Source organism: Salmo trutta, chromosome 7 (genome assembly GCF_901001165.1).
Source record: "Salmo trutta chromosome 7, fSalTru1.1, whole genome shotgun sequence".
Taxonomy (NCBI): domain Eukaryota; kingdom Metazoa; phylum Chordata; class Actinopteri; order Salmoniformes; family Salmonidae; genus Salmo; species Salmo trutta.
The window spans coordinates 55,473,929-55,500,844 of NC_042963.1; the positions used below are offsets into that span (position 1 = coordinate 55,473,929).

The following is a 26,916-nucleotide window of genomic DNA, read 5'->3' on the forward strand; positions in this document are numbered from 1 at the left end:
GGTACAGAGTCAATGTGGAGGCTATATACAGGGGGTACCGGTACAGAGTCAATGTGGAGGCTATATACAGGGTATTACGGTACAGAGTCAATGTGGAGGCTATATACAGGGTATTACGGTACAGAGTCAATGTGGAGGCTATATACAGGGTATTACGGTACAGAGTCAATGTGGAGGCTATATACAGGGTATTACGGTACAGAGTCAATGTGGAGACTATATACAGGGGGTACCGATACAGAGTCAATGTGGAGGCTATATACAGGGGGTACCGGTACCGAGTCAATGTGGAGGCTATATACAGGGGGTACCGGTACCGAGTCAATGTGGAGGCTATATACAGGGGGTACCGGTACCGAGTCAATGTGGAGGCTATATACAGGGGGTACCGGTACCGAGTCAATGTGGAGGCTATATACAGGGGGGTACCAGTACAGAGTCAATGTGGAGGTTATATACAGGTGGTACCGGTACAGAGTCAATGTGGAGAATATATACAGGGTGTACCGGTACAGAGTCAATGTGGAGACTATATACAGGGTGTTACGGTACAGAGTCAATGTGGAGACTATATACAGGGGGTACCGGTACAGAGTCAATGTGGAGGCTATATACAGGGGGTACCGGTACAGAGTCAATGTGGAGACTATATACAGGGGGTACCAGCACAGAGTCAATTACCTCGGTTAGTCGAGGTAATTGAGGTAATATGTACATGTAGGTAGAGTTGTTGAAGCGACAATGCATAGATAATAAACAGAGTAGCAGCAGTGTAAAAGAGGGGTCTGGGTAGCCCTTTGATTAGCTGTTATGGAGTCTTATGGCTTCAGGGGTAGAAGCTGTTATTAAGAAGCCTTTTGGACCTAGACTTGGAGCTCCGGTATTGCTTGCCGTGCGGTAGCAGAGAGAACAGTCTATGACTAGGGTGGCTGGGGTCTTTGACAATTTTTAGGGCCTTCCTCTGACACTGCCTGGTGTAGAGGTCCTGGATGGCAGGTAGCTTGGCCCCAGTGATGTACTGGGCTGTTCGCACTACCCTCTGTAGTGCCTTGTGGTCGGAGGCCGAGCTGTTGCCATACCAGGCGGTGATGCAACCAGTCATGATGCTCTCGATGGTGCAGCTGTAGAACTTTTTTGAAGGTCTGAGGACCCATGCCAAATCGTTTCAGTCTCCTGAGGGGGAATAGGCTTTGTCGTGCCCTCTTCACGACTGTCATGTTCAACATGACAAGGAACGTGTATTGTGCTGTGATCTGTTTATAGATTCTACAATCCACAATGTAGGCTATATGAAACGTTGAAAGAATAACCTTAAATCTCTTTTCCCCTGGTCACCGTTGGACAACCTTCCTATTTTTCTTCCTCCTTCCAGGTTAATAATGTGGATTTTGCTAATATAATCCGAGAAGAGGCGGTGCTGTTCCTCCTTGACCTCCCTAAAGGTGAAGAGGTCACCATCCTGGCCCAGAAGAAAAAGGATGGTGAGTACAGGAGGACGAGAGGAAAATGGATGAATAACAGACTGAGGACTGGGTCTCCTTCACTCCATCCCTCCCAGGGTTTTTTCAAACGTCTCCTCTGGGATTCCCAGACGGTCCATGTATTTGAACTATTCCACAGCTAGTTTACCTGATTCAACTGGTCAACTAATCATCAAGCCCATGACTACTTGAATCAGGTGTGGAGCTAGTTCAGGGCTAGCTATTTAAATATATATATATATATATATATTATGTCTGGGAATCCCTGAGGAGAGGTTTGAAAAACACTGTTATATATCAATATTTGCAGATCTGAAGGTTCCGATAGGTAGAATCAGCTTATCTGAAGGTTCCGATAGGTAGAATCAGCTTATCTGAAGGTTCCGATAGGTAGAATCAGTTTATCTGAAGGTTCCGATAGGTAGAATCAGTTTATCTGAAGGTTCCGATAGGTAGAATCAGTTTATCTGAAGGTTCCGATAGGTAGAATCAGTTTATCTGAAGGTTCCGATAGGTAGAATCAGTTTATCTGAAGGTTCCGATAGGTAGAATCAGCTTATCTGAAGGTTCCGATAGGTAGAATCAGCTTATCTGAAGGTTCCGATAGGTAGAATCAGTTTATCTGAAGGTTCCGATAGGTAGAATCAGCTTATCTGAAGGTTCCGATAGGTAGAATCAGCTTATCTGAAGGTTCCGATAAGTAGAATCAGTTTATCTGAAGGTTCCGATAGGTAGAATCAGTTTATCTGAAGGTTCCGATAGGTAGAATCAGTTTATCTGAAGGTTCCGATAGGTAGAATCAGCTTATCTGAAGGTTCCGATAGGTAGAATCAGCTTATCTGAAGGTTCTATTGCTCTACTCTCCTTTCTGTCTCTCTCTTAACTCTCTCTGACTCTGTATCTGACTCTGACTCTGTCTCTAACTCGCTGTCTCTTAACTCTGTCTCTAACTCTCTCTCTCTTAACTCTCTTTCAACTCTCTGTCTCTCTCTCTCTCTTAACTCTCTCTCTCAACTCTCTGTCTCTCTCTTAACTCTCTGTCTCTTAACTCTCTGTCTCTTAACTCTCTGTCTCTTAACTCTCTGTCTCTAACACTCAAACTCAGTCTGTGTTCTGCTCCAGTGTACCGGCGGATAGTGGAGTCTGATGTGGGCGACTCGTTCTACATCCGGACCCACTTTGAGTATGAGAAGGAGTCTCCGTACGGTCTGAGCTTCAACAAGGGAGAGGTGTTCAGAGTGGTGGACACCCTGTACAACGGCAAGCTGGGCTCCTGGCTGGCCATCCGCATCGGGAAGAACCACCAGGAAGTGGAGAGAGGCATCATACCTAACAAGAACAGGTGATATTCTTCAGTCCTGCCCATTTTGTCTCCTCTCTGGGTGTTAATCAGCAAGCCATAATGAGGTTGAGTTTTCACAGAAATCATTTTTGTTTATTTAAAAACAGAATGTGTTCTGTATAACTTACCTGGTTTTTAGACAATCATGTAAATACATTAAAACAATAGGGGAAGATTCACACTGGTCACAATTCATCGTAACAATGTTACCGTCACGTTGTCCACTCATCGCGTTAACCAAATGTTGTTATGATTAGCATTGCCATGTAAGTGCCTCTATGTTGGCAGTATTGACGTTAGCCGTGCCAAGTTTACTGGACAGTGTCACAGACACATGGAAGCCCTCTCCAGAGGTGTCTCTACCAAGAACTCTGTCCGTCTCTCTCATTCTCTTGTTCTGAATAGAAAAGCAACTCCAGCACACCGCTGATTTTGATGCCCCAGAAATGTCATGCATATTTTTCACCAACATTTCAATCAATAGACCTTCATCATCTGAGTTATTTCAGAGAACTAAATCTCGTTTTTTTTTATAATAATTTTTTGTACCCATTTTTTCTCCCCAATTTCGTGGTATCCAATTGGTAGTTACAGGCTTGTCTCCTCGCTGCAACTCCCGTAAGGATTCGGGGGAGGCGAAGGTCGAGAGACATGCGTCCTCCGAAACACGACCCAACCAAGCCACACTGCTTCTTGACACAATGCCCCATCCAACCCGGAAGCCGGCCGCACCAATGTGTCGGAGGAAACACCGTACACCTGGCGACCTGGTCAGCGTGCACTGCGCCCGGTCCGCCACAGGAGTCGCTAGAGCGCGATGAGACAAGGACATCCCTGCTGGCCAAACCCTCCCCCTAACCCGGACGACGCTGGGCCAATTGTGCGCCGAGCCTAGAGCCTGGACTCAAACCCAGGATCTCTAGTGGCACAGCCAGCACCGCGATACAGTGTCTTAAACCACTGAGACAGAGCCTGGACTCAAACCCAGGATCTCTAGTGGCACAGCTAGAACTGCGATACAGTGTCTTAAACCACTGCACCACTCGGGAGGCCTAATATCATTCTCTTTTACAGAGAAAAACATAATAACAAACTTCTCTTCACTCTGGGTGTGAAATACACCCTCCCCAAGACAGCAGGGTTAGGGTTAGTTATCTAGTTGTCTAGTTAGTTGTCTAGTTAGTTGTCTAGTTAGTTGTCTAGTTAGTTAGAGGAGAGGGAGTTGGATAACTAACTATCTGTCTCCAGAGCGGAGCAGCTGTCCAGCGTGCAGTATAGCCTCCCCAAGACAGCAGGGGGCGACAGGGCAGACTTCTGGAGATTCAGGGGCCTGAGGAGCTCCAAGAGGAACCTGAGGAAGAGCAGAGAGGACCTGTCGGCCCAGCCCGTCCAGTCCAAGTTCCCCGCATACGAGAGGGTGGTGCTTAGAGAAGGTGAGGATGACTTGCCTTGTAATAACACATTATAAACGCTTATATGTGCTTATAACACATAAAGCCTCCTCCCTCAGCCCCTCCTCTCAGCCCCTCCTCTCAGCCCCTCCTCCCCTAGCCCCTCCTCCCTCCATCCTCAGCCCCTCCTCCCCTAGCCCCTCCTCCCTCAGTCCTCCTCCCTCAGTCCCTCCTCCCCTAGCCCCTCCTCCCTCAGCCCCTCCTCCCTCAGCCCCTCCTCCCTAGCCCCTCCTCCCTCAGCCCCTCCTCTCAGCCCCTCCTCCCTAGCCCCTCCTCCCCTAGCCCCTCCTCCCCTAGCCCCTCCTCCCTCAGCCCCTCCTCCCCTAGCCCCTCCTCCCCTAGCCCCTCCTCCCTCAGCCCCTCCTCCCTCAGCCCCTCCTCCCTAGCCCCTCCTCCCTAGCCCCTCCTCCCTCAGCCCCTCCTCTCAGCCCCTCCTCCCTAGCCCCTCCTCCCCTCCTCCCTAGCCCCTCCTCCCTCAGCCCCTCCTCCCTAGCCCCTCCTCCCTCAGCCCCTCCTCCCTAGCCCCTCCTCCCTAGCCCCTCCTCCCTAGCCCGTCCTCCCTCAGCCCCTCCTCCCTCAGCCCCTCCTCTCAGCCCCTCCTCCCTAGCCCCTCCTCCCCTCCCCCCTAGCCCCTCCTGTAAATCCTAACCTGTCTCTAATAGTGGTGATCTTTCATAACGTAGCACCAGAAAAGACCTCTGGGGTGGGATGTAACACTACAGTTTACTGCTACACAATCCTGACCCAAATATTACTCTGTTTTATAATGAATCAAATGTTAATGCTTATAGAATATCTGTTTTCTTTAGGTGTAGTTTTAGTTTAAATTTGTGTTACTGTTGTTGTCCATTAGTGTTCTGTATTTTGTCATGTTCAACGTTTTGTGTGGACCCCAGGAAGAAAAGCTGTTGCTTCTTCCACAGCTAATAAAGAGACAAATACAAATCACACACAAAAAAATCACTAATCCTTCCACTCAGTCTAATGTATTTTGATGGCCTTCTGTTGGGGGTGTTTGTCCAGCTGGTTTCCTGAGGCCTGTGGTGATATTTGGACCCATCGCGGACGTGGCACGAGAGAAACTCTCCCGAGAGGAACCCGATCTGTTTGAGCTCGCAAGTGAGTAACAACGTGTATCAAAATGACATTCACATGCTGTGATAGTTTTTTCTAGAATTCCATGAACTAGTTAATTATAGAATGATTTAAAGAACTCCGCAATATAAAACGGTTCCTTGTCCTGTGTTCCAGAGAGTGAACCTAGAGACGCAGGGAAAGACCAGCGTAGTTCCGGAATCATCCGTCTCCACACTATCAAACAGATCATCGACAGGGTGAGTTTGCCTTTTTACACATACAGTCACTTCATTTCAATAGGACTCATTTTGATTTGAGGAATGCCGCCGGGTTTTTCTCTTCGACAATTATTGTGGAATGATGTTCTCTTTTAGACATTTTTTGGTGATGCAGAATGGCTTTTTCAAATGTAGTCTTTGTTGTTCATTTTCTATTCCACTCATGGTGAAAAGAGAACTGCCTAGAATAGGATTCACTGGAGATACACTGACTGTGTTGAGGCCCTCTGTTCCAGTAGGAGGAATACTGACTGTGTTGAGGCCCTCTGCTCCAGTAGGAGGAATACTGACTGTGTTGAGGCCCTCTGCTCCAGTAGGAGGAATACTGACTGTGTTGAGGCCCTCTGTTCCAGTAATACTGACTGTGTTGAGGCCCTCTGTTCCAGTAATACTGACTGTGTTGAGGCCCTCTGCTCCAGTAGGAGGAATACTGACTGTGTTGAGGCCCTCTGCCCCAGTAATACTGACTGTGTTGAGGCCCTCTGCCCCAGTAGGAGGAATACTGACTGTGTTGAGGCCCTCTGCTCCAGTAGGAGGAATACTGACTGTGTTGAGGCCCTCTGCCCCAGTAGGAGGAATACTGACTGTGTTGAGGCCCTCTGCCCCAGTAGGAGGAATACTGACTGTGTTGAGGCCCTCTGCTCCAGTAATACTGACTGTGTTGAGGCCCTCTGCTCCAGTAGGAGGAATACTGACTGTGTTGAGGCCCTCTGCTCCAGTAGGAGGAATACTGACTGTGTTGAGGCCCCCTGCTCCAGTAGGAGGAATACTGACTGTGTTGAGGCCCTCTGCCCCAGTAGGAGGAATACTGACTGTGTTGAGGCCCTCTGCTCCAGTAGGAGGAATACTGACTGTGTTGAGGCCCTCTGCCCCAGTAGGAGGAATACTGACTGTGTTGAGGCCCTCTGCTCCAGTAATATTATAGGTGAATGCACCAACTTGTAAGTCGCTCTGGATAAGAGCGTCTGCTAAATGACTTAAATGTAAATGTAATACAGACTGTGTTGAGGCCCTCTGCTTCAGTAGGAGGAATACTGACTGTGTTGAGGCCCTCTGCCCCAGTAATACTGACTGTGTTGAGGCCCTCTGCTCCAGTAATACTGACTGTGTTGAGGCCCTCTGCTCCAGTAATACTGACTGTGTTGAGGCCCTCTGCCCCAGTAGGAGGAATACTGACTGTGTTGAGGCCCTCTGCCCCAGTAATACTGACTGTGTTGAGGCCCTCTGCTCCAGTAGAAGGAATACTGACTGTGTTGAGGCCCTCTGCTCCAGTAATACTGACTGTGTTGAGGCCCTCTGCTCCAGTAGGAGGAATAGATCATGTAAGTGATGTCTTTTCCTGTATACAGGACAAACATGCAGTGCTGGACATCACCCCCAACGCAGTAGACCGTCTGAACTACGCCCAGTGGTACCCCATCGTAGTGTTCTTGAACCCAGACAACAAGCAGGGGGTCAAGAACATGAGAACCAGGCTCTGTTCCGAGTCCAGGAAGTCCGCCCGGAAACTCTACGAGAGAGCCCTGAAATTAAGGAAGAACAACCACCATCTCTTCACCAGTGAGTAGAGAAGGGGAAGATGGAAGGGGAAGATGGAAGGGGGAGATGGAAGGGGAAGATGGAAGGGGAAGATGGAAGGGAGGGAGGGAGGGAGGGGAGGGAGGGAGGGAGGGAGGGAGGGAGGGGGAGGGAGAGGGAGGGAGGGAGGGAGGGAGAGAGAGAGAGAGAGAGAGAGAGAGAGAGAGAGAGAGAGAGAGAGAGAGAGAGAGAGAGAGAGAGAGAGAGAGAGAGAGAGAGAGAGAGAGAGAGAGAGAGAGAGAGAGAGAGAGAGAGAGAGAGAGAGAGAGAGAGAGAGAGAGAGAGAGAGAGAGAGAGAGAGATATGAAATCAAGGAAGAACAACCATCCCCTTTTCACCAGTGAGTAAAGGGAGGGGCATTTGTTATGTCACGTTTATGACAGTATTATGAGGTGTAGTTCAAATTAAGTGTTTCCTAAACAACAAGGGTCCGAGAATGTATCCCTGAGGAACTCCACAAAATATCTTGGCCCTATTAGATACCTGGCTGTTTGCATACACAAACTGCTCTCTATCATAAACCTAAGTATTCAACCATTTGTTTGCTTGGTTTAATTTAAGCAGCATCTTAAGAAAAGTGAATTGATATCTTGTAGAGTCCCGCAAGGGATCCATTATTTGACCCTTGAGTTGAATTGTTAACATGCTATTATCATGCTAACTTGCTTACTAGTAGCATGTTTAAAGGGATAGTGCGATATTTTGGCTGCATTATGGCAACATGCTAGCTGTTCCGGAAGTTAGCATTGGCTCGTGAAAGTACCTCTAACTTCCTTTAGATTGGACAAAGAGACATAAAAATGTGCTTAATTTGGCTTAATTGCCCAATTCTGGTACTATCCCTTTAGTAAATAAAAACGGTAACCCTTTTGGCCTCCTGTCTTAGCCACCATCAACATGAACAACATGAATGATGGCTGGTACGGAGCTCTGAAGGAGATCATCCAGCAGCAGCAGAACCAGTTGGTCTGGGTGTCAGAGGGCAAGGTGAGAGAAACACAGTAGTGTAGTTTTACGGTTAAAAAAAAAATATCTATTGTATGAATATAATACTTTGTGAACACAGTGTGAAGGAGCTTCTTCCCTTTGAATAACATCGAAACATTTCCGACTCACCTGCTGAAGCAACCCTAAGAAAACTGTATATTTCTTCACATCCACTACTACCATCTCTCCTCCTGCTCCTTTTCCTGCTCCTCCTGCTGCTCCTCCTCCTGCTGCTCCTCCTCCTGCTGCTCCTCCTGCTGCTCCTCCTGCTGCTGCTCCTCCTCCTTTTCCTGCTCCTCCTGCTGCTCCTCCTCCTCCTGCTGCTCCTCCTGCTGCTCCTCCTCCTTCTCCACCTCCTCCTCCTCCTGCTCCTCCTCCCCCTGCTCCTCCTCCTCCTGCTCCTCCTCCCCTGCTCCTCCTCCTCCTCCTGCTCCTCCTCCTCCTGCTCCTCCTCCCCCTGCTCCTCCTCCTCCTGCTCCTCCTCCTCCTGCTCCTCCTCCACCTGCTCCTCCTCTTCCTCCACCTGCTGCTCCTCCTCCTCCTCCTGCTCCTCCTCTTCCTCCACCTGCTCCTCCTCCTCCTGCTGCTCCTCCACCTCCTCCTGCTCCTCCTCCTCCTCTTCCTCCTCCTGCTCCTCCTCTTCCTCCACCTGCTCCTCCTCCTCCTGCCCCTCCTCTTCCTCCTCCTGCTCCTCCTCTTCCCCCTGCTACTCCTCCTCCCCCTCCTCCTCCTCCTGCTGCTCCTCCTCCTCCTCCTCCTGCTGCTCCTCCTGCTGCTCCTCCTGCTGCTCCTCCTGCTCCTCCTCTTCCTCCTCCTCCTGCTCCTCCTCTTCCTCCTCCTGCTCCTCCTCCTCTCCCCAGGCGGACGGAGCGCCGGACGATGACCTGGACATCCACGACGACCGTCTGTCATACCTTTCAGCTCCAGGCAGTGAATACTCCATGTACAGCACGGACAGCCGCCACACCTCTGATTACGAGGACACGGACACAGAGGGCGGGGCCTACACCGACCAGGAATTAGACGAGACTCTCAACGACGAGGTGGGCCGGGTTCTTGTTTTCCTTTTTTTCGTTTTGACATTTGATTTAATTCATGTTCGCTGTCAAAAATACTGGATTATGCATTAACCTCTCTGGCGCATGTGGGACGATTTCGTCCCACCTACGTAACAGCCACCTGAATTCAGTGGCGCGATTTTTGAATCGTTTGAAATACTATTACTTCAATTTCTCAAACATATGACTATTTTACAGCTATTTAAAGACAAGACTCTCCTTAATCTAACCACACTGTCCGATTTCAAAAAGGCTTTACAACGAAAGCAAAACATTAGATTATGTCAGGAGAGTGCCCAGCCAGAAATAATCAGACACCCATTTTTCAAGCTAGCATATAATCTCACATAAACCCAAAAGACAGCTAAATGCAGCACTAACCTTTTATGATCTTCATCAGATGACACACCTAGGACATTATGTTATACAATACATGCATGTCTGTTCAATCAAGTTCATATTTATATCAAAAAACAGCTTTTTACATTAGCATGTGACGTTCAGAAAAAGCATACCCCCCGCAAACTTCCGGGGAATTTACTAACAGTTTGCTAAATTACTCACGATAAACGTTCACAAAAAGCATAACAATTATTTTAAGAATTATAGATACATTACTGCTCTATGCACTCGATGTCCGATTTTAAAATAGCTTTTCGGATGAAGCACATTTTGCAATATTCTAAGTACATAGCCCAGCCATCACGGGCTAGCTATTTAGACACCCACCCAGTTCAGCCTTCACCAAAATCACATTTCCTATAAGAAAAATGTTCTTACCTTTCTTGTTCTTCGTCAGAATGCACTCCCAGGACCTCTACTTCAATAACAAATGTAGGTTTGGTCCCAAATAATACATTGTTATATCCAAACAGCGACGTTTTGTTCGTGAGTTCTAGACACTATCAGAATGCTACATCACGGTCACGAGCATGGCGCATGGCGTGACAAAAAATGTCTAAATATTCCATTACCGTACTTCGAAGCATGTCAACCGCTGTTTAAAACCAATTTTTTTGCCATTTATCTCGTAGAAAAGCGATAATATTCCGACCGGGAATCTGCAATGAGCCTAAACAGCCGAATGAAATTTCTCCACGGGGGCGAATCGTGCACGCGCCTCATTCAATGGTCCTCTGATCGGCCACTTACCAAAGGCGATAATCTGTTTCAGCCTGAGGCTGCCTCGTCATCCTTCAGGTTTTTCCCGGGTTCTGAGAGCCTATTGGAGCCCTAGGAATTGTCACGTTACAGCTAAGATCCTTACTTTTCAATAAACAGATGCAAGACGCACGACTCCTTGTCAGACAGGCCACTTCCTGCATGAAACCTTGTCAGGTTTTTGCCTGCCATAGGAGTTCTGTTATACTCACAGACACCATTCAAACAGTTTTAGAAACTTTAGGGTGTTTTCTATCCAAACCTGAACAATAATATGCATATTCTAGCTTCTGAGTTGGTGTAGGAGGCAGTTAAAAATGGGCACATATTTTTTCCAAAATTCTCAATACTGCCCCCTAGCCCAAACAGGTTTTAAGACAATACTTGGAGAAAAAAAAAACATAACACAATATACCTCATACAAGTTTTTAAGTCTCAGCTTGTAGTAATTCCAGTTTCTAAATCCCATTAGGTTGGCCTTCCCACGGAGCCAGCTATTACTCGCTCCTCAGAGCCAGTCAGAGAGGACCCGCCCGTCATCCAGGACCCCTCGACTGGCGGTTACCCTGGATACCAGCACATTGCTGTGACTCCGCCCGACCCGGCCAACCGCATCGACCCGTCCGGGTTCAAGATGGCCGCCGCTCCTCACCAGGTAGGAGAGGGAGGGAGGAATGGAGGGAGAGAAGAGGAGGTTTAGCTGTAGGTGTTTCTCTAGGGGTCAAAACAGGCTGAAACGATGTTATTACAACCTGCCGTGTATTCTGTTCTTCAGAGTGAAACAGGACATGTTTCTTCCTTCAGTAAGAGAGACCCTTTACATAGCTTTACAATATACATACGTATTTGTGTATACTATCTGTTTGTAGCTAACCACATTGTTGCAAATACTTTGTCAACGGGTTTCTGGGTGGTGTCAAAAATGATTCAAGGAGGAGGAACATGGAGAGAGAAGGTTACTATGGAGATAGAGAAACTGCTGTAGTTTGTGGAGTGTTGCTGTGCTCTTTCTCTTGGCAGCCTGTTGCAATAAAATGTCTCTTAACGATACTTCACAGCAAGACGATGCTGCTCTGGCTATTCCTTCCTCTCTGCTGTCTGCTGCGGTGGCTGTGGCGCCCCCTGTTGTTGAGGCTGAGTCACAGCAACCTGTACTGCAGGTAGAGGGTATGACCTCTGAACCCGAGGAGGAGGCTCCGGCTGCAGACTCACTCCTTAGCAGCCCCACCCCTACTGAGCTAGCCCCGCCCCCAACACCACCGTCACTCGAACCCCAACCCGTGTCTGACCAGCAGCTTGGCCGTGGTCCTGAACCCAAGGTATCCACTTACCTACCTAGCACCTACCTGCTGCCTCCCTAGAACACCTGGACTGGGCCTGGGACAGTCACGTCCTTAACTGCCCCGCCCGGTTCTCTGCCCCGCCCGTCTGCCCCGCCCGCCCCGCCCGCCTGCTGTCCTGTCTTCTTCTTCGCACACGCTTCTTTCTCCTCTGACTGGCTCTCTTGTCTGCATGCCCCACCCCACACTGTGTGACCACAGAATATTTTACAGCGTGTTTGAAGGGGGGGGGGGGGTGTTCGGAGGAAGATGTTGGCTGCACAGAATCGCTCATCTTCATCACTCACGTGTATGACTAGTTATTGGGGGGGAAACAAAAGTGATTTTGTAATGTGATTCCGTGCAGTCCGTCTCAAACACGCCCCAGTGTGTGTGGTCAGTACACATGCACCAATCACAGTGGGTCTGCAGTCCACCCGGGGGGCACATCTGAAACCCCACCCCATTCCCTATTTAGTATAGTTTTGGCCAGAGCCGGCCAAAGTTGTGCACTATATATAGGGAATAGGGTGCCATTTTGGACCGGTCTGACTGTGTGACCGGGATAAGAAGGAAGAAGAACGTTAACGTTTACTGTTGTCCTCTTCCTCGTCCTCTGCATGACCTCTAATGGTTCCTTTCAGCTTCTTAACGTCTCTGACTGACTCTAGTTGAAGTTTAGTCGAATGGACTTGGTATATGTACTGTATGTAATACTGCTGTTATGTAGTAGAATGTAGTTGGTAGCTGTTGTAGTAGATTGTAGTTGCATATAAGATACTCAACTGAATGTAATGTTGCATGATAAACTATGCTAACCTGCAGACAGTATTCTTGGTATTTAATAGTCTCTGTCAAAGCGGTTAATTCGCTCTATGGGGGGGGAACTATAACATATTGAAGCATTACATAACTGTACCGTAAATTCCTGACTATAAGCCGCAACTTTTTTCCCAGGCTTTGAACCTCGCGGCTTAAACAAAAAAACACATTCTGTGACGTGCTCAGTTTTTTGGGCGGCATGAAGCTTTCATTAGACCAATGAAGTTGCCAAACGGGTTAAGGTCAAACAACTTTTTTGTTTACTGTTTAGATTAAATCAAGCGCTCTCAAACTTCCCATCATTCTGATTACGGTAGTCATTTTGTCACCCTCATCATGGCAAAGACACGGAGAAATGCATATGATGCAGCTTTCAAGTTGAAGGCGATTGATCTGGCTGTTGGAAAAGGAAATAGAGCTTCTGCACGGGAGCTTGGTCTTAATGAGTCGATGATAAGACGTTGGAAACAGCAGCTTGAGGAATTGACTCAGTGCAAAAAGACAACTAAAGCTTACTGCTCAATTTTATTTTTTGTTACAAGCCGTGTTTCGTTAAAGCCTATTTATTTTTGTTACAAGCCGTATTTCGTTAAAGCCTATTTATTTTTGTTACAAGCCGTGTTTCGTTAAAGCCTGTGTAAAGTTCATTTGTTTCAATGTACCGGTAGGCACCTGCGGCTTATAGACATGTGCGGCTTATTTACGTTCAAAATAATATATATATTTTTTAATTCAGTGGGTGCGGCTTATATTCAGGTGCGCTTAATAGTCCGGAAATGACGTTATATCTTCCGTTGTAGTATTGACTCGCGTAAGAAGGTTAATGTTACAAGCTTCTACCATAGGAAGTGACTGTCTGTTGTTTACTAGATGTGCTGTCTACAGGCTACACATCACCTGTTTTTGAAATGAAGCCTTTCAGAAATGTACAAAAAAATAAACAACAACAAAAAAACATTATTGACACCATCATCCAAAAACAACGTGACTTCCCCGAATGATTCTGTGATGACGTCATCAGAATACGGAACTTTTCAGTCACTCCTGAAAGACTTCTAGTCAAATATGCATTCAGAACGGATTAGGATAATTAAGATAATTGCTTGTGTACTTGCACTTTGACTTGCACTTTGACACTTTATCGATATATTTTGGAGTTTACTACAGTTGAATTGTATGGATGATGATGATGATGATGATGATGATATTGTTGTATCTTACTTGATCTGTGTTTAGTCTTTGAAGGTTTGAGCTGAACTTCTCAGAAACCCTCCCCTTTAATCTTTCATTCAATCAATATTTTCTGTAGTTTCTGTATTTTTGTTCATTTAAATTGTTTTAAAACCATAGTTTTCCAAGTGGTTTTACAAGTTTTCAACTTAATTTGCCATGTGTAATGATTGATACATTAGAAATCTTATTCACCTGAGCTCTGACCGAGTGCTTATGTTCAAACTATAACCTGTAACTAGCTAGTTACTAGTATTAATGTCTCCATGTTCAATCCCTCTCCCCTGCAGATGTACAAGAAGGATCTGTACAGTCTGGAGGAACCAGTGAGAGTGAACCACGGCAGCATGAAGTCGTCTCTGAGCTACACCCACCAGCCCTACCAGGACAAACAGCCATACCGCCAGTATGACCACCCGCCTTACGCCTACTGTAGCGACGGGGGGGGCTACTCCGAACCAAAGCAGCCTCACCAGGGGAACTTTGACCCTCACTCTCCTCACCTGCACTACGACAACCGTGTGCCTCAACACTACGACGACGGCCAGTGGCCCCCCTACAACCAGCAGACCTCTTCTCCCCAGCCCCCGGGGTACCAGCCTGGCCCGGGCCATCAGCAGGGCTACACTCCCAGGGGGACCACCCCCTACGAGGACGGCCCCGTCAGGGACTACAGTCCCCCCCAGCCCTGCTACGATGAGGCACCGGCGGGGATGCAGGGCTACGACGGCAGGTCTCGTCACGGTAAAACTCCAGGACCTATGCGGTACGATGAACCGCCTCCCCCGCCTTCGGCTGGCCCTTACGACGCTCGCTCCCCTTACGAGTCCGAGCCCCCTCACTGCTACCCAGTAAGCTCGCCCCGCTCCCCAGACCCCCCCAAGCAGTATTACGGAGACTCTGCTCCTGGCCTGAGACCCTCCTATAACCCAGGACCTCCCAGCCGGGGCGGTGGCTACAACCGTGACCCTCTAATGACCTCTGACCCGCCCCTGCCCCCTCCCAAACCTGAACCCCTGGCCTCCCCAGGAGAGATGGGAGTAAACGCGGGATCCAAGCCCCCGGGGGAGGAGGAAAGGGACGACCCGGCCATGAAGCCCCAGTCGGTGCTCAACAGGGTCAAGATGTTTGAGAATAAAAGGTCGTTGTCTGTTGACCGGGCCAAGGAGGCTGACGACTCCACCGTGATGAGGGTAGGTGTACGACACGGCCAAACACCTAGACAGCATGCTTATAATGTATGTCTGGGATAGGGCTGTTATAGTGACCGTATTACCACCACACCAGAGGTCACTAGTCATGAAGCCAGTCAAATTCCATGTGACCGTTTAGTCCCGGTAATTAGGCTTCTCCAAGCTCTGATGCTGCTGATGGTCATTAGTAGCCTACCAAACGTGCTAACTGCCTGGTACTCAGCACTCTATTGTCCCTCTAATCACTCCGACATCAATGTAAATAGAATCGAAAATCGAATCAAACACTTCATGAGAGTCCATGAACTCATGCTGCGCAATATTTCAATAGGTTATGCAATTGCGGGAGAAAACAGAGTGATGGCCTCTACTAAAAAGAGGAGGATCCCATCGGCTTTCTATAGGCTAGGCCTACTATATTTATTTCTCAACTTTCCTAATATTAAGCACATTGCTTCTCTTTACAACAGGAGTATAGCCTACCTTCCTGGCTGGCAAGAAAACGGGAAAAGCATCCTCATATTTGCTATTTAAGTGCATAGAGACGTTTATCTTTTTCCGCTGTCCCTGTTTCGAGACAGGTGCATGATAGTGGTCCATTCTAACTCAAAACAAATTTCACACATTTATTATTTAGTATACTGTATGTAAAGACAAGATTAAATCAAGAATAGTCTGGTGGGTGACAATATTAGCCTATCACTTGTGAATGATGCCCAGCTTGTGTGCAGTAAGGCAAGAAACTCATGTATTTTTTGTTAGCGTCTTTTTCATATCGTAGTCGCATACCTTATGTAGCCTATATTGGGATTTATTAGGACTTTATAAAATGTAGATGTTCCAAAGGTCTGCATCAGTGGCTTGTAGGCTGTGCGTGGAAGCCAGGAGATGATAAATGTGTTTATGTTAATTAACGATCAATCAATTACCGTGAGACTAGCAGTTATTTGCTTGACAACCACCGGCTGATGAAATGTCACAGCCCTAATCTGGGGTTCTCAACCTTGGGTACTAGGACACTTAGCCTATCTACAGGGGCTACTTGGAAAGAACATACACTAGACCTAATAATCAGTGGTACAGGGGATTCAAATCAAATGTATTTATATAGCCCTTCGTACATCAGCTGATATCTCAAAGTGCTGTACAGAAACCCAGCCTAAAACCCCAAACAGCAAGCAATGCAGGTTGTAGAAGCACGGATTCTTCTGGCAGAGCAACATGTGATTGGGGTAATGAACCACTGATGAATGTGATTGGATACCAAGATAACATGTGATTGGGGTCATGAACCACTGATGAATGTGATTGGATACCAAGATAACATGTGAGGTAGTGTAGTTGATTCCCGCTATATATTCAAGCTGCAAAAGTCAAAATGGGCTATATTGTACAAATGTATAAAAACATTTAATTTAGGGTTTGGCATATTGTTAGCAGAGTGGTTAAGGTCAAGGTTTGGTTTCAAATCATATTTTAAGAAGAGAAATTGTAAAACAGGGCGATGCTTCTCACTTTACAACTTGACCAGATAACCTGTGTAGATACAATACTCTGGTTTAACTTCAGGTCTGTCTGGTGTTCCAGCCTGCAGACCTACCCAGGCCTGTGACTGCACCTGGACCTGTCCCCAAAGCCAACTCCCTCAGCAACCTGGAGCAGGGGAAGGCTCCATACAGGTACACACCGTACACACACACACCGTACACACACACCGTACACACACACCGTACACACCGTACACACACACACACACACACACACACACACACACACCGTACACACACACACACACACACACACACCGTACACACACACACACACACACACACACACACACACACACACCACACACACACCGTACACACACAAACCACAGCACTCTACCCTGGTGCTACTAACGCCAAGGTCATGGGTTCAACTCCTGAAAGGACCACATTCTGTACTAGAAATGTTGCATTGGATGTACAAAACATTAAGAACACCCCTCTAATATTGAGTTGCCACCCCCCCCCCCCCCCCCCCCCCCCCCCCCCCCCCCCCCCCCCACCCCCCTTTGCCCTCAATTCGTCATGGGACTCTACAAGGTGTTGAAACCGTTCAACAGGGATGCTGGGCCCATGTTGACTCCAATGCTTCTCACAGTTGTGTCAAGTTGGCTGGATATCTTTCGGGTGGTGGACCAATCTTGATACACACAGGGAAACTGATTAACGTGAAAAACCCAGCAGCGTTGCAGTTCTTGACACAAACTAGTGCGCCTGGCACCTGCTATCCATTCAAAGGCACTTCAATCTTTTTTTCTTGCCCATACAATCCATGTCTCAAGGCTTAAAAATCCTTCTTTAACCCGTCTCCTCCCCTTCATCTACACTGATTTTTGAAGTGGATTTAACAAGTGACATCAATAAGGGATCATATCTTTTCACCTGGTCAGGCAGGTGTTCATAATGTTGTGTCCACTCAGTGTGTGTGCCCTCACTGTACTGCCATGTTGAATCAAAACAATGTCATATACAGAGGGGTCTGAAATTATTAACACAATCATGACTGTATAAAATGAATCATTCATACAATTGCTCAGAGAAAGCTATTTTAACAAGTCATTTTATAATAAGAAAATAATAATTTGATGAGTGCAAAAGTTAAGAGGGTCAAATATCATACCCCCAAGACATTCCAACCTCCCCTGTTATTGTAATGGTGAGAGGTTAGCATGTCTTGGGGTTATGATATAAAATGCTAACCTCCCCTGTTATTGTAATGGTGAGAGGTTAGCATGTCTTGGTGGTTATGATATAAAATGCTAACCTCCCCTGTTATTGTAATGGTGAGAGGTTAGCATGTCTTGGTGGTTATGATATAAAATGCTAACCTCCCCTGTTATTGTAATGGTGAGAGGTTAGCATGTCTTGGGGTTATGATATAAAATGCTAACCTCCCCTGTTAGTGTAATGGTGAGAGGTTAGCATGTCTTGGGGGTATGATATAAAATGCTAACCTCCCCTGTTAGTGTAATGGTGAGAGGTTAGCATGTCTTGGGGTTATGATATAAAATGCTAACCTCCCCTGTTAGTGTAATGGTGAGAGGTTAGCATGTCTTGGGGTTATGATCATCACATTTCACGATTCATTCAGCATTATCCGTAATCATGGTAGCATCCACATTAACATATTATATTCTTATTTACAATAAAAGTGACTCCAAATTGACACGATACCATTTCATTTCTATTGGGCACAAAATAATCTGAAACGCAACCAAAACTAACTGTATCCGACCAGTTTGTAGAGTCACAAGCTTGATTTAATCATTGTGTGTTAGGAATATGGGACCAAATACTAAACTTTTGACTACTTTATTTCTAAGAATCTTTAGGGGTTTCAATAATTTTGACCCTTACCTTTTTGAGAAAAGAAAAAAAAGTATTACTTGTTATACAAAATGTATTGGTATAAAAGAAAATAAAACAAAAAAATAGCATACAATATAGCTCAGTATTTAAATTATTTATTTTATACAGTCATTACTGCACATTTTTATCAAGGGTGTCAATTTTGGACGTGTGTGTGTGTGTGTGTGTGTGTGTGTGTGTGTGTGTGTGTGTGTGTGTAAATATAAAGAGGTGCATAAAGGATGATGGTGAGATGTGTCCTTTCAGAGAGGAAGGAAATCTCCCTGGTTAATTTATCAGAGTCGACCCCAGAGCTCCACCTAGTGGACAGGTTACACAGTGCAACTACCAGTATGCAGCACATACAGTATCCAGATTCAGCCCACTGAGCACAGTGATGTAATGTGAACACTATCTAGTGTGTATCTGTCTCTCTCTCAATTTCAATTTAAGGGGCTTTATTGGCATGGGAAACATATGTTAACATTGCCAAAGCAAGTGAAATAGATAATAAACAAAAGTGAAAAACAAAAAATGAACAGTAAACATTACACTCACAAAAGTTCCAAAAGAATAAAGACATTACAAATGTCACATTATGTCTATATACAGTGTTGTAACGATGTGCAAGTAGTTAAAGTACAAAAGGGAAAATAAATAAACATAAATATGGGTTGTATTTACAATGGTGTTTGTTCTTCACTGGTTGACCTTTTCTTGTGGCAACAGGTCACACATTTTGCTGCTGTGATGGCACACTGTGGTATTTCACCCAGTAGATATGGGAGTTAATCAAAATTGGGTTTGTTTTCTAATTCTTTTAGGATCTGTGTAATCTGAGGGAAATATGTGTCTCTAATATGGTCCTACGTTTGTCAGGAGGTTAGGAAGTGCAGCTCAGTTTCCACCTCATTTTGTGGGCAGTGTGCACATGGCCTGTCTTCTCTTGAGAGCCAGGTCTGCCTACGGTGGCCTTTCTCAATAGCAAGGCTATGCTCACTGAGTCTGTACATAGTCAAATCTTTCCTTAATTTTGGGTCATTCACAGTGGTCAGGTATTCTGCCACTGTGTTCTCTCTGTTTAGGGCCAAATAGCATTCTAGTTTGCTCTGTTTTTTTGTTAATTACTTGACACATTGGAAATAATTGTCTTTTTGTTTTCTCATAATTTGGTTGCGTCTGATTGTGTTGCTGTCCCGGGACTCTGTGGGGTCTGTTTGTGTTTGTGTTTGTGAACAGAGCCCCAGGACCAGCTTGCTTAGGGGACTCTTCTCCAGGTTCATCTCTCTGTAGGTGATGTCTTTGTTATGGAAGGTTTGGGACTCGCTTCCTTTTAGGTGGTTGTAGAATTTTACAGTTCTTTTCTGGATTTTGATAATTAGCGGGTATCGGCCTAATTCTGCTCTGCATTATTTGGTGTTTTACGTTGTACACGGAGGATATTTTTGGAGATTTCTGCATGCAGAGTTTCAATTCGGTGTTTGTCCCATTTTGTGAATTCTTGGTTGGTGAGCGGACCCCAGACTCTCTCTCTCTCTCTGACCGTCTGTCTCTCTGTTATCAATGTCTGTCCTTCGCTCTACTTTCCCCTGTGTGGCTCTCTAACTGGCCGTTCTGTCTCTCACTCTACTTTGTGGAATGGATTCTTAAGTGTATAAAGGTTTGGGTTAATTCCAGTGAAATCAGGAAGTACACTGACATTCTAATTTACAATTCTCTTCAATGTGGAAGATTTTGGGAATGTGGGTTTACTTTCTGAATTGAACCCAACCCTGGTGTTTATCTCCCCCCCCTAGAGCCCCTGAGCCCCAGAATCCCCCTGGGTCTAAACCCCTGGATGACGTGGTCCACTCCTCAAACCACTACGACGCTGACGAGGATGAGGAGTATTACAGGAAGCAGCTGTCCTACTTTGACCGACGCAGCTTCGACAGCAAGGCCATGAACCCCAGCCCTGGCGTCAACCGCTTCCCACCACAGACCCAGCTGGCTTACCCTTACAACAGGTCAATTATATTACCCATAACCCCTACAAACTGGTAAACTACACTAGCCATAACTCCTAGAACCATTTCCTTTACAGCAGACCCAGCTGGCTTGCCCCCACAACCCTACCCAACTCAACAGCTAGCCCCAAGGCACGTGTACTATAGATCTGAGAGGATAAGTACAATCACTATGGCCGGAGGTGTCAGGCTGTCTGCCGGAGGGAGGTCAGGCTGTCTGCCGGAGGTGTCAGGCTGTCTGCCGGAAGGGAGGTCAGGCTGACTGCCGGAAGGGAGGTCAGGCTGACTGCCGGAAGGGAGGTCAGGCTGTCTGCCGGAAGGGAGGTCAGGCTGTCTGCCGGAAGGGAGGTCAGGCTGACTGCCGGAAGGGAGGTCAGGCTGACTGCCGGAAGGGAGGTCAGGCTGACTGCCGGAAGGGAGGTCAGGCTGACTGCCGGAAGGGAGGTCAGGCTGACTGCCGGAAGGGAGGTCAGGCTGACTGCCGGAAGGGAGGTCAGGCTGACTGCCGGAAGGGAGGTCAGGCTGTCTGCCGGAGGTGTCTGCCGGAGGGAGGTCAGGCTGACTGCCGGAGGGAGCTCAGGCTGTCTGCCGGAGGGAGTTCAGGCTGTCTGCCGGAAGGGAGGTCAGGCTGACTGCCGGAGGGAGGTCAGGCTGTCTGCCCGGAGATCAAGTCCTGAGGCAGAACTGCTAATCTTGATCACATGAGTTGTCGGGGCTTCAAAGTGACAGTGATTTGTAGATGAAGTGATTCTGCCCAATTTCGACTGTGACGTAGTTGATCTTAAACACCCCCTGTTGTGTCTGTGTTTTAGGGCAGAGTCTGTGGAGAAGGTGAGTCCGGTAGAGAAGAGGTACGAGCCCCTCTCCCAGATCAGCCCAGTATCTCAGTACGGACCACCCAGCCCTGCTGTACCACCCAACAGCCTGCCCAAACTCATCACCAACGACGGTAAGAATAGACGACCCTTAACGTAACACTAAGTGTTATCTAATATTAGTGGAGCCACCTCCATCAAAGACAGTGTTACGTTTGTTAAAGAGCACTGTGGTAGCTAAAAATACTTAGAATTAAGTTGACATCTTCTTTAAGTGTAATAGTTTAGTTGACCTCTGGCTGTAAGTAGGTACTCACATCTCTTTCCCTCTCTCTCTCCAGTGAACTCTCACCCCGACCAGCTCCTCAGCTCCTCTCCGAAACTTGACCTCTCTGGTCTCCGCCCCCCTGTCCTCCAGGACCCCCCTTCCCTGCCTCACCTGGCCCAGAGGTCCCCAGTGGGGGTCAACGGCACTGACGCACCCCCTAAAACCCCTGGGACCACCCCCACCCCACAAAGCTACAACCGATACGTCCCTAAGCCGTACACCTCCTCAGCCCGGCCCTTCGAGAGGAAGTTTGAAAGCCCCAAGTTCAACCACAACCTCCTCCCCAACGACAGCGGGAAGACCGACCTCCTAATCAGTAGCAGTAACCCCAAACCCAGCGTGGTCAACAACAACAGCAGGACCAAGCCTCCGCTGTCTCCTCAGGCCCTGGACCACGACAGTGGACTGGACACATTCACTCGCACCATGGACAACAGGGGACCCAAGTATCAGCAGCACAACAACCTAGTCAACAATGCTGTGTCCAAGGCCATACCTGTCAGGTAAGGATCTACTGTTGAAGTCAATTCAGGGGGTTGTGTAACATTGAACAGGACTCAAACTCTGGTCCGGCAGCTGTTAAACAGAGAGATCCAAACATCTTGACAAAATGGCTAGATCTTTGTTTGGCAAGTTGTTTCAATATGGTCATTTATCAGATACTTCTATCCAGACCTTACTGTACACTAGTCTGACTTGTTCTGCCTCTAGCCCCGTTTCCCTACACCCACAAACTGTACACTAGTCTGACTTGTTCTGCCTCTAGCCCCGTTTCCCTACACCCACAAACTGTACACTAGTCTGACTTGTTCTGCCTCTAGCCCCGTTTCCCTACACCCACAAACTGTACACTAGTCTGACTTGTTCTGCCTCTAGCCCCGTTTCCCTACACCCACAAACTGTACACTAGTCTGACTTGTTCTGCCTCTAGCCCCGTTTCCCTACACCCACAAACTGTACACTAGTCTGACTTGTTCTGCCTCTAGCCCCGTTTCCCTACACCCACAAACTGTACTCTAGTCTGACTTGTTCTGCCTCTAGCCCCGTTTCCCTACACCCACAAACTGTACATACAGTCTGACTTATTCTGCTCCTGCTCTCCTCCACCTCATTATACACCTCTACTCCCTCTCGTCTCACCCTCTCCCCTCCACCTCTCCCCCCTCTAGCTCTCCTCCTTGTCCTCCCCCTCTAGTCAAGTGTGGGGTGCGCCCACTAAGGTGGAGCGCGTGGGGTCGGCCTACAAAAAACATCTCTGCACCCCATGACAAAATGTGTAGAATTGCAGGAAATAAGCTTTAAACCCGCAACATTTTCTCTCCACCAACAAGAGTGGTGTGAACGGTTAGTGGCGTGAACAGTGCTTGTGCCCATAGACGTGGCGGGCAGGGGATTCCCCAATGCTGGAAGGGGGGCCTGGGTAAGACATTTTGGGAACCTCTAGTCTATACAGGATGGTCTAGTAACTAACACTAACTCTCCCTCCTCTCTAGCCCAGTGGTCTATACAGGATGGTCTCCCTCCTCTCTAGCCCAGTGGTCTATACAGGATGGTCTCCCTCCTCTCTAGCCCAGTGGTCTATACAGGATGGTCTCCCTCCTCTCTAGCCCAGTGGTCTATACAGGATGGTCTCCCTCCTCTCTAGCCCAGTGGTCTATACAGGATGGTCTCCCTCCTCTCTAGCCCAGTGGTCTATACAGGATGGTCTACTAACTCTCCCTCTTCTCTAGCCCCAGTGCTCTGGAGGATGACGAGGAGGATGAAGGTCACACAGTGGTGGCCACGGCACGTGGGATCTTCAACTGTAACGGCGGGGTGTTGTCCTCCATCGAGACGGGAGTCAGCATCATCATCCCCCAGGGGGCCATCCCCGACAGCGTAGAACAGGAGATCTACTTCAAAGTCTGCCGAGACAACAGCATCCTGCCCCCCCTGGACAAGGAGAAAGGTATTTCTAATGCTTATCTTTTTGTTTTATATGCCTTCGTGTTTTCTTAGTCATTATGTCCAGTGGATAGTATATCTTGCTTTTGTTTCTCTAGTTGTAGTGCTGCCAACTGAGAACCCTGGGAGATAGAGGTTCGATCACGTGGTCCACCTCTAACTTCCATCCCTCTTCAACTGTTTCTGCCCCTTTTGTCAAGATCTTAAAATATTCAGAGCAGAATATAAATATGTCAGTCTTGTCTCTCGTCTATTCCATCCAGGAGAGACCCTGCTCAGCCCTCTGGTGATGTGTGGGCCTCACGGTCTTCAGTTCCTGAAGCCGGTGGAGCTCCGTCTACCTCACTGTGCGTCTATGACCCCAGATGGTTGGTCTTTTGCTCTAAAATCCTCCGACTCCTCGTCGGGTACGCTGTCCTCTATCTCTGTCCTTTTGGGGGGTTGGGTCAGGTCGGGGCTCCAGGTGGCTTGTGTGATTGGTTGGGGGGTTGGGTCGTGGCTTGTGTGATTGGTTGGGGGTTGGGTCGGGGCTTCAGGTGGCTTGTGTGATTGGTTGGGTCAGGGCTCCAGGTGGCTTGTGTGATTGGTTGGGGTTTTGGGTCGTGGCTTGTGTGATTGGTTGGGGGTTGAGTCGGGGCTTCAGGTGGCTTGTGTGATTGGTTGGGGGGTGGGTCGTGGCTTGTGTGATTGGTTGGGGGTTGAGCCGGGGCTCGCGTGATTGAGGAGGGGTCACCATAGAGTTGGATAGAGGGTACACTTGATAGGGTGTCACTAGGGACCGGGTTGGGGTCAGTTCCAGTCAAGTATATTGAAATGCCAAATCAATAATATATTTTTAAATGAATTAATTTCTCAATACATAGAATGAAGACCTCTTAAATTAAAAAAATGTTTACATATTTTTTAAATGTTTATTTTTAGAAATAAAATCACTTCCTAACTTGTATAAATTGAAATGGAATTGACCCTTGCCAAGGAGAGATCTGGCTAGTTCATCATCATCAATCTTTTAAATAATCTCAGCTACTGGTTTCTCCTGGTTCCAATGTTCTAGTCATTCCAGTTGTTTGTCACATTGCATTTTCTTCTTGGGGTTTTGTAACAGTCAGTATTCACTTACTTTGTTATTTCTGACAGTAGTTACAATGTGAGGAATTATTATGAAATTGATCTTTTTTTTGTTGTTGCACCAAACATGTTGCTGATCCATTTTAAGGTTTTAAATTTCGTCAGAAGATGAATATGTACACAGTACTACAGTTGAGAAAAATGACAAAATATTTTAAGTAGTTCTGAAGTATTAAGCTATCGATGGTTTATGTACAGCATCTAAATATATATTTCTCACAAACAACATACTGTGATTTTGTGTAAATTCTCATCAGCATGTGCTGTTATTTACAGCCTGTAGGTCACTCTTAACATAACACTGGGCCTTCAAAAACCAATTTAAAAGAACCACACACTAAGAAAGGACAAATGACTAACCCGACTGACCGATAACTGTTCCTTGTTTCTCTAAATCCTCCAGGTGACCCCAAGACGTGGCAGAACAAGTCTCTTCCAGGAGACCCCAACTACCTGGTGGGAGCCAATTGTGTGTCTGTGCTCATCGATCACTTCTGAACATAGAGGGAGACAGCTGGCCTGTTACTGAATGTGTTAGATCAGGGGGACAGCCACAGACTCTCCTGCTGCTGTGACCACTTCGCCCTGTTGTCTCCCTCCCAGGCAGCAGGAGGCAGCGCTGCTTGACTTGATGAAGTACGAACTTGATTCTTGAATATATTCTTATGTTCTTGAACTTGAATATTGAACATTGATAAGTTGTTTATGGTGACCGCCCCCTGAAAAAGTAGGAGGAGTCCCAGTGAAGTGGGAGGAGTCTCAACGCAGCATCCAATCCCAGTGCTGTGCTCTCTTTTTCCCACCCGCCCCCTTTTTTTTTGGTGCTTTAACTAAAGGCTTGCAAAAAATCTAAACTGTTAAAAACAAAAATATATAATAAAAATGGAACTGTTGTTGGAATGCATGACCAATGCCACAGACTGACTGAATAATAATCTAATTAAGATTTTTTTCCAAATTTTTAGCAAGTTGCAAGACAGAGGAACATTTAAAAAATAAAAAAAATCAAGATGAGGATAATTTTTTTAATTAATTGAATATTGCAACGGAAATTTTACAACTTACTGTATTGCACTCACAAACAGAAAAGTTGGTATATGCAAAAGCTTTTTTGTTTGTGAGGTTGTTTGTGGTCATGCGTTTCGCTCTTAAGGATATCTGAGGACTTTGGAAATGTCAGCTGAGTCTGACTCAAGGGATATTATGGAAGGAACCTTGGTACTGTAGGCATCGTTTTATGAAGATATATTTCAAAACACAATACCTTTTTTGACGGTAATACTGAAGACTGAAGGTAATGTATTGGCATTGGGATGTCCCCGTTTTGATTGGTCTGTCCATGTTGTTTAGAAGAACTACTGAATGTTTTACCATAGATAAATAAAATGTCACTGACTTGATTTGATAAAGTCCTGCAGCTGTCTAGAGATCTATGCATGTGTTTCGACTCAGGTCCGGAAGCCTGCTACTACTAAGTTCAAACACATTAAAAGTCCCATCTTACACTGCAAGCAGTGATGCCTTATCTGCATATTAACTAAAAACATCAGATCTTTACGTTTTAGTGATTTTAAAAATGATGGAAGAAGTTAAAAAGAAATAAGAATGGAACAAAAGAAATGGAATTGCATTTTCCGCCCATTATATCAGTGAACATGGATGAACAATAATATGAGGCTGATGAAGAGGTCATCTTTTCTTTTCCTGCTATGCATATTGAAGTTTCAGAGGAAATCCTACAAACGAAAAACACTAGAACGTTTAAATTGTGGCTGTATATAATGCTAGCATATGGCCTTGGTTCGCTTTAAATTCACTTTTCTACATCTTTGTCATTTTGTATAAAAGAGGTAAAAAAAAAAAAAAAAATGTTTATTAAAAAACCCAAAAAAAACAAAGAGTGATTTCATTGGTTATGTTTGTATTCTGGTTATACTTACCCTGAGCATTGGAACTGACCTAAGCAGTGATAAAATGCTACTTTTCTACCAACATATATATATATATATATATACACATATATATTATATATATATATATATATATATATATATACACACACTCACACACACACACACACACACACACACACACACACACACAAAACTAGTATTTAAAGGCATTTTTAACAGTTAAATAATTTTTTATTCTTATTTAAAAAATTAGAAAAAAGTGCTCGGTTTAAATACATTTTAAAAGCTTTAAGGAGCGGTCCCTCTCTATTTGTGATACTGGACGCTCTGCTCTATTGAAATGTATTTTTGTACTAATTGACGATTTATTAGGGCACATCCGTACTATTTTAGTTTGATATGATAACACT

General features: G+C 46.3%; 1 protein-coding gene across 10 annotated transcripts in view; it reads left to right on the forward strand.

The window, feature by feature from the left end:
• Positions 1-26,478, forward strand: part of tjp1b (tight junction protein 1b) — a 204,857-nt gene extending 178,379 nt beyond the window's left edge. For 4 of the 10 annotated variants that reach the window (XM_029757380.1, XM_029757381.1, XM_029757386.1 and 1 more), the window contains 18 exons: positions 1,373-1,481; positions 2,604-2,823; positions 4,072-4,256; positions 5,298-5,393; positions 5,526-5,608; positions 6,979-7,189; positions 8,094-8,194; positions 9,055-9,237; positions 10,886-11,068; positions 11,472-11,732; positions 14,075-14,977; positions 16,547-16,656; positions 20,169-20,378; positions 21,191-21,327; positions 21,535-22,024; positions 23,252-23,469; positions 23,729-23,872; positions 24,997-26,478. In XM_029757380.1, the coding sequence (XP_029613240.1) occupies positions 1,373-1,481; positions 2,604-2,823; positions 4,072-4,256; positions 5,298-5,393; positions 5,526-5,608; positions 6,979-7,189; positions 8,094-8,194; positions 9,055-9,237; positions 10,886-11,068; positions 11,472-11,732; positions 14,075-14,977; positions 16,547-16,656; positions 20,169-20,378; positions 21,191-21,327; positions 21,535-22,024; positions 23,252-23,469; positions 23,729-23,872; positions 24,997-25,091 (3,939 nt within the window). In that variant the 3' untranslated portion in view covers positions 25,092-26,478. The remainder of the gene's footprint in view (positions 1-1,372; positions 1,482-2,603; positions 2,824-4,071; positions 4,257-5,297; positions 5,394-5,525; positions 5,609-6,978; positions 7,190-8,093; positions 8,195-9,054; positions 9,238-10,885; positions 11,069-11,471; positions 11,733-14,074; positions 14,978-16,546; positions 16,657-20,168; positions 20,379-21,190; positions 21,328-21,534; positions 22,025-23,251; positions 23,470-23,728; positions 23,873-24,996) is intronic. The other 6 variants (XM_029757384.1, XM_029757389.1, XM_029757383.1 and 3 more) reach the window with 5 other exon arrangements.
• Positions 26,479-26,916: the final 438 nt, after the last annotated feature.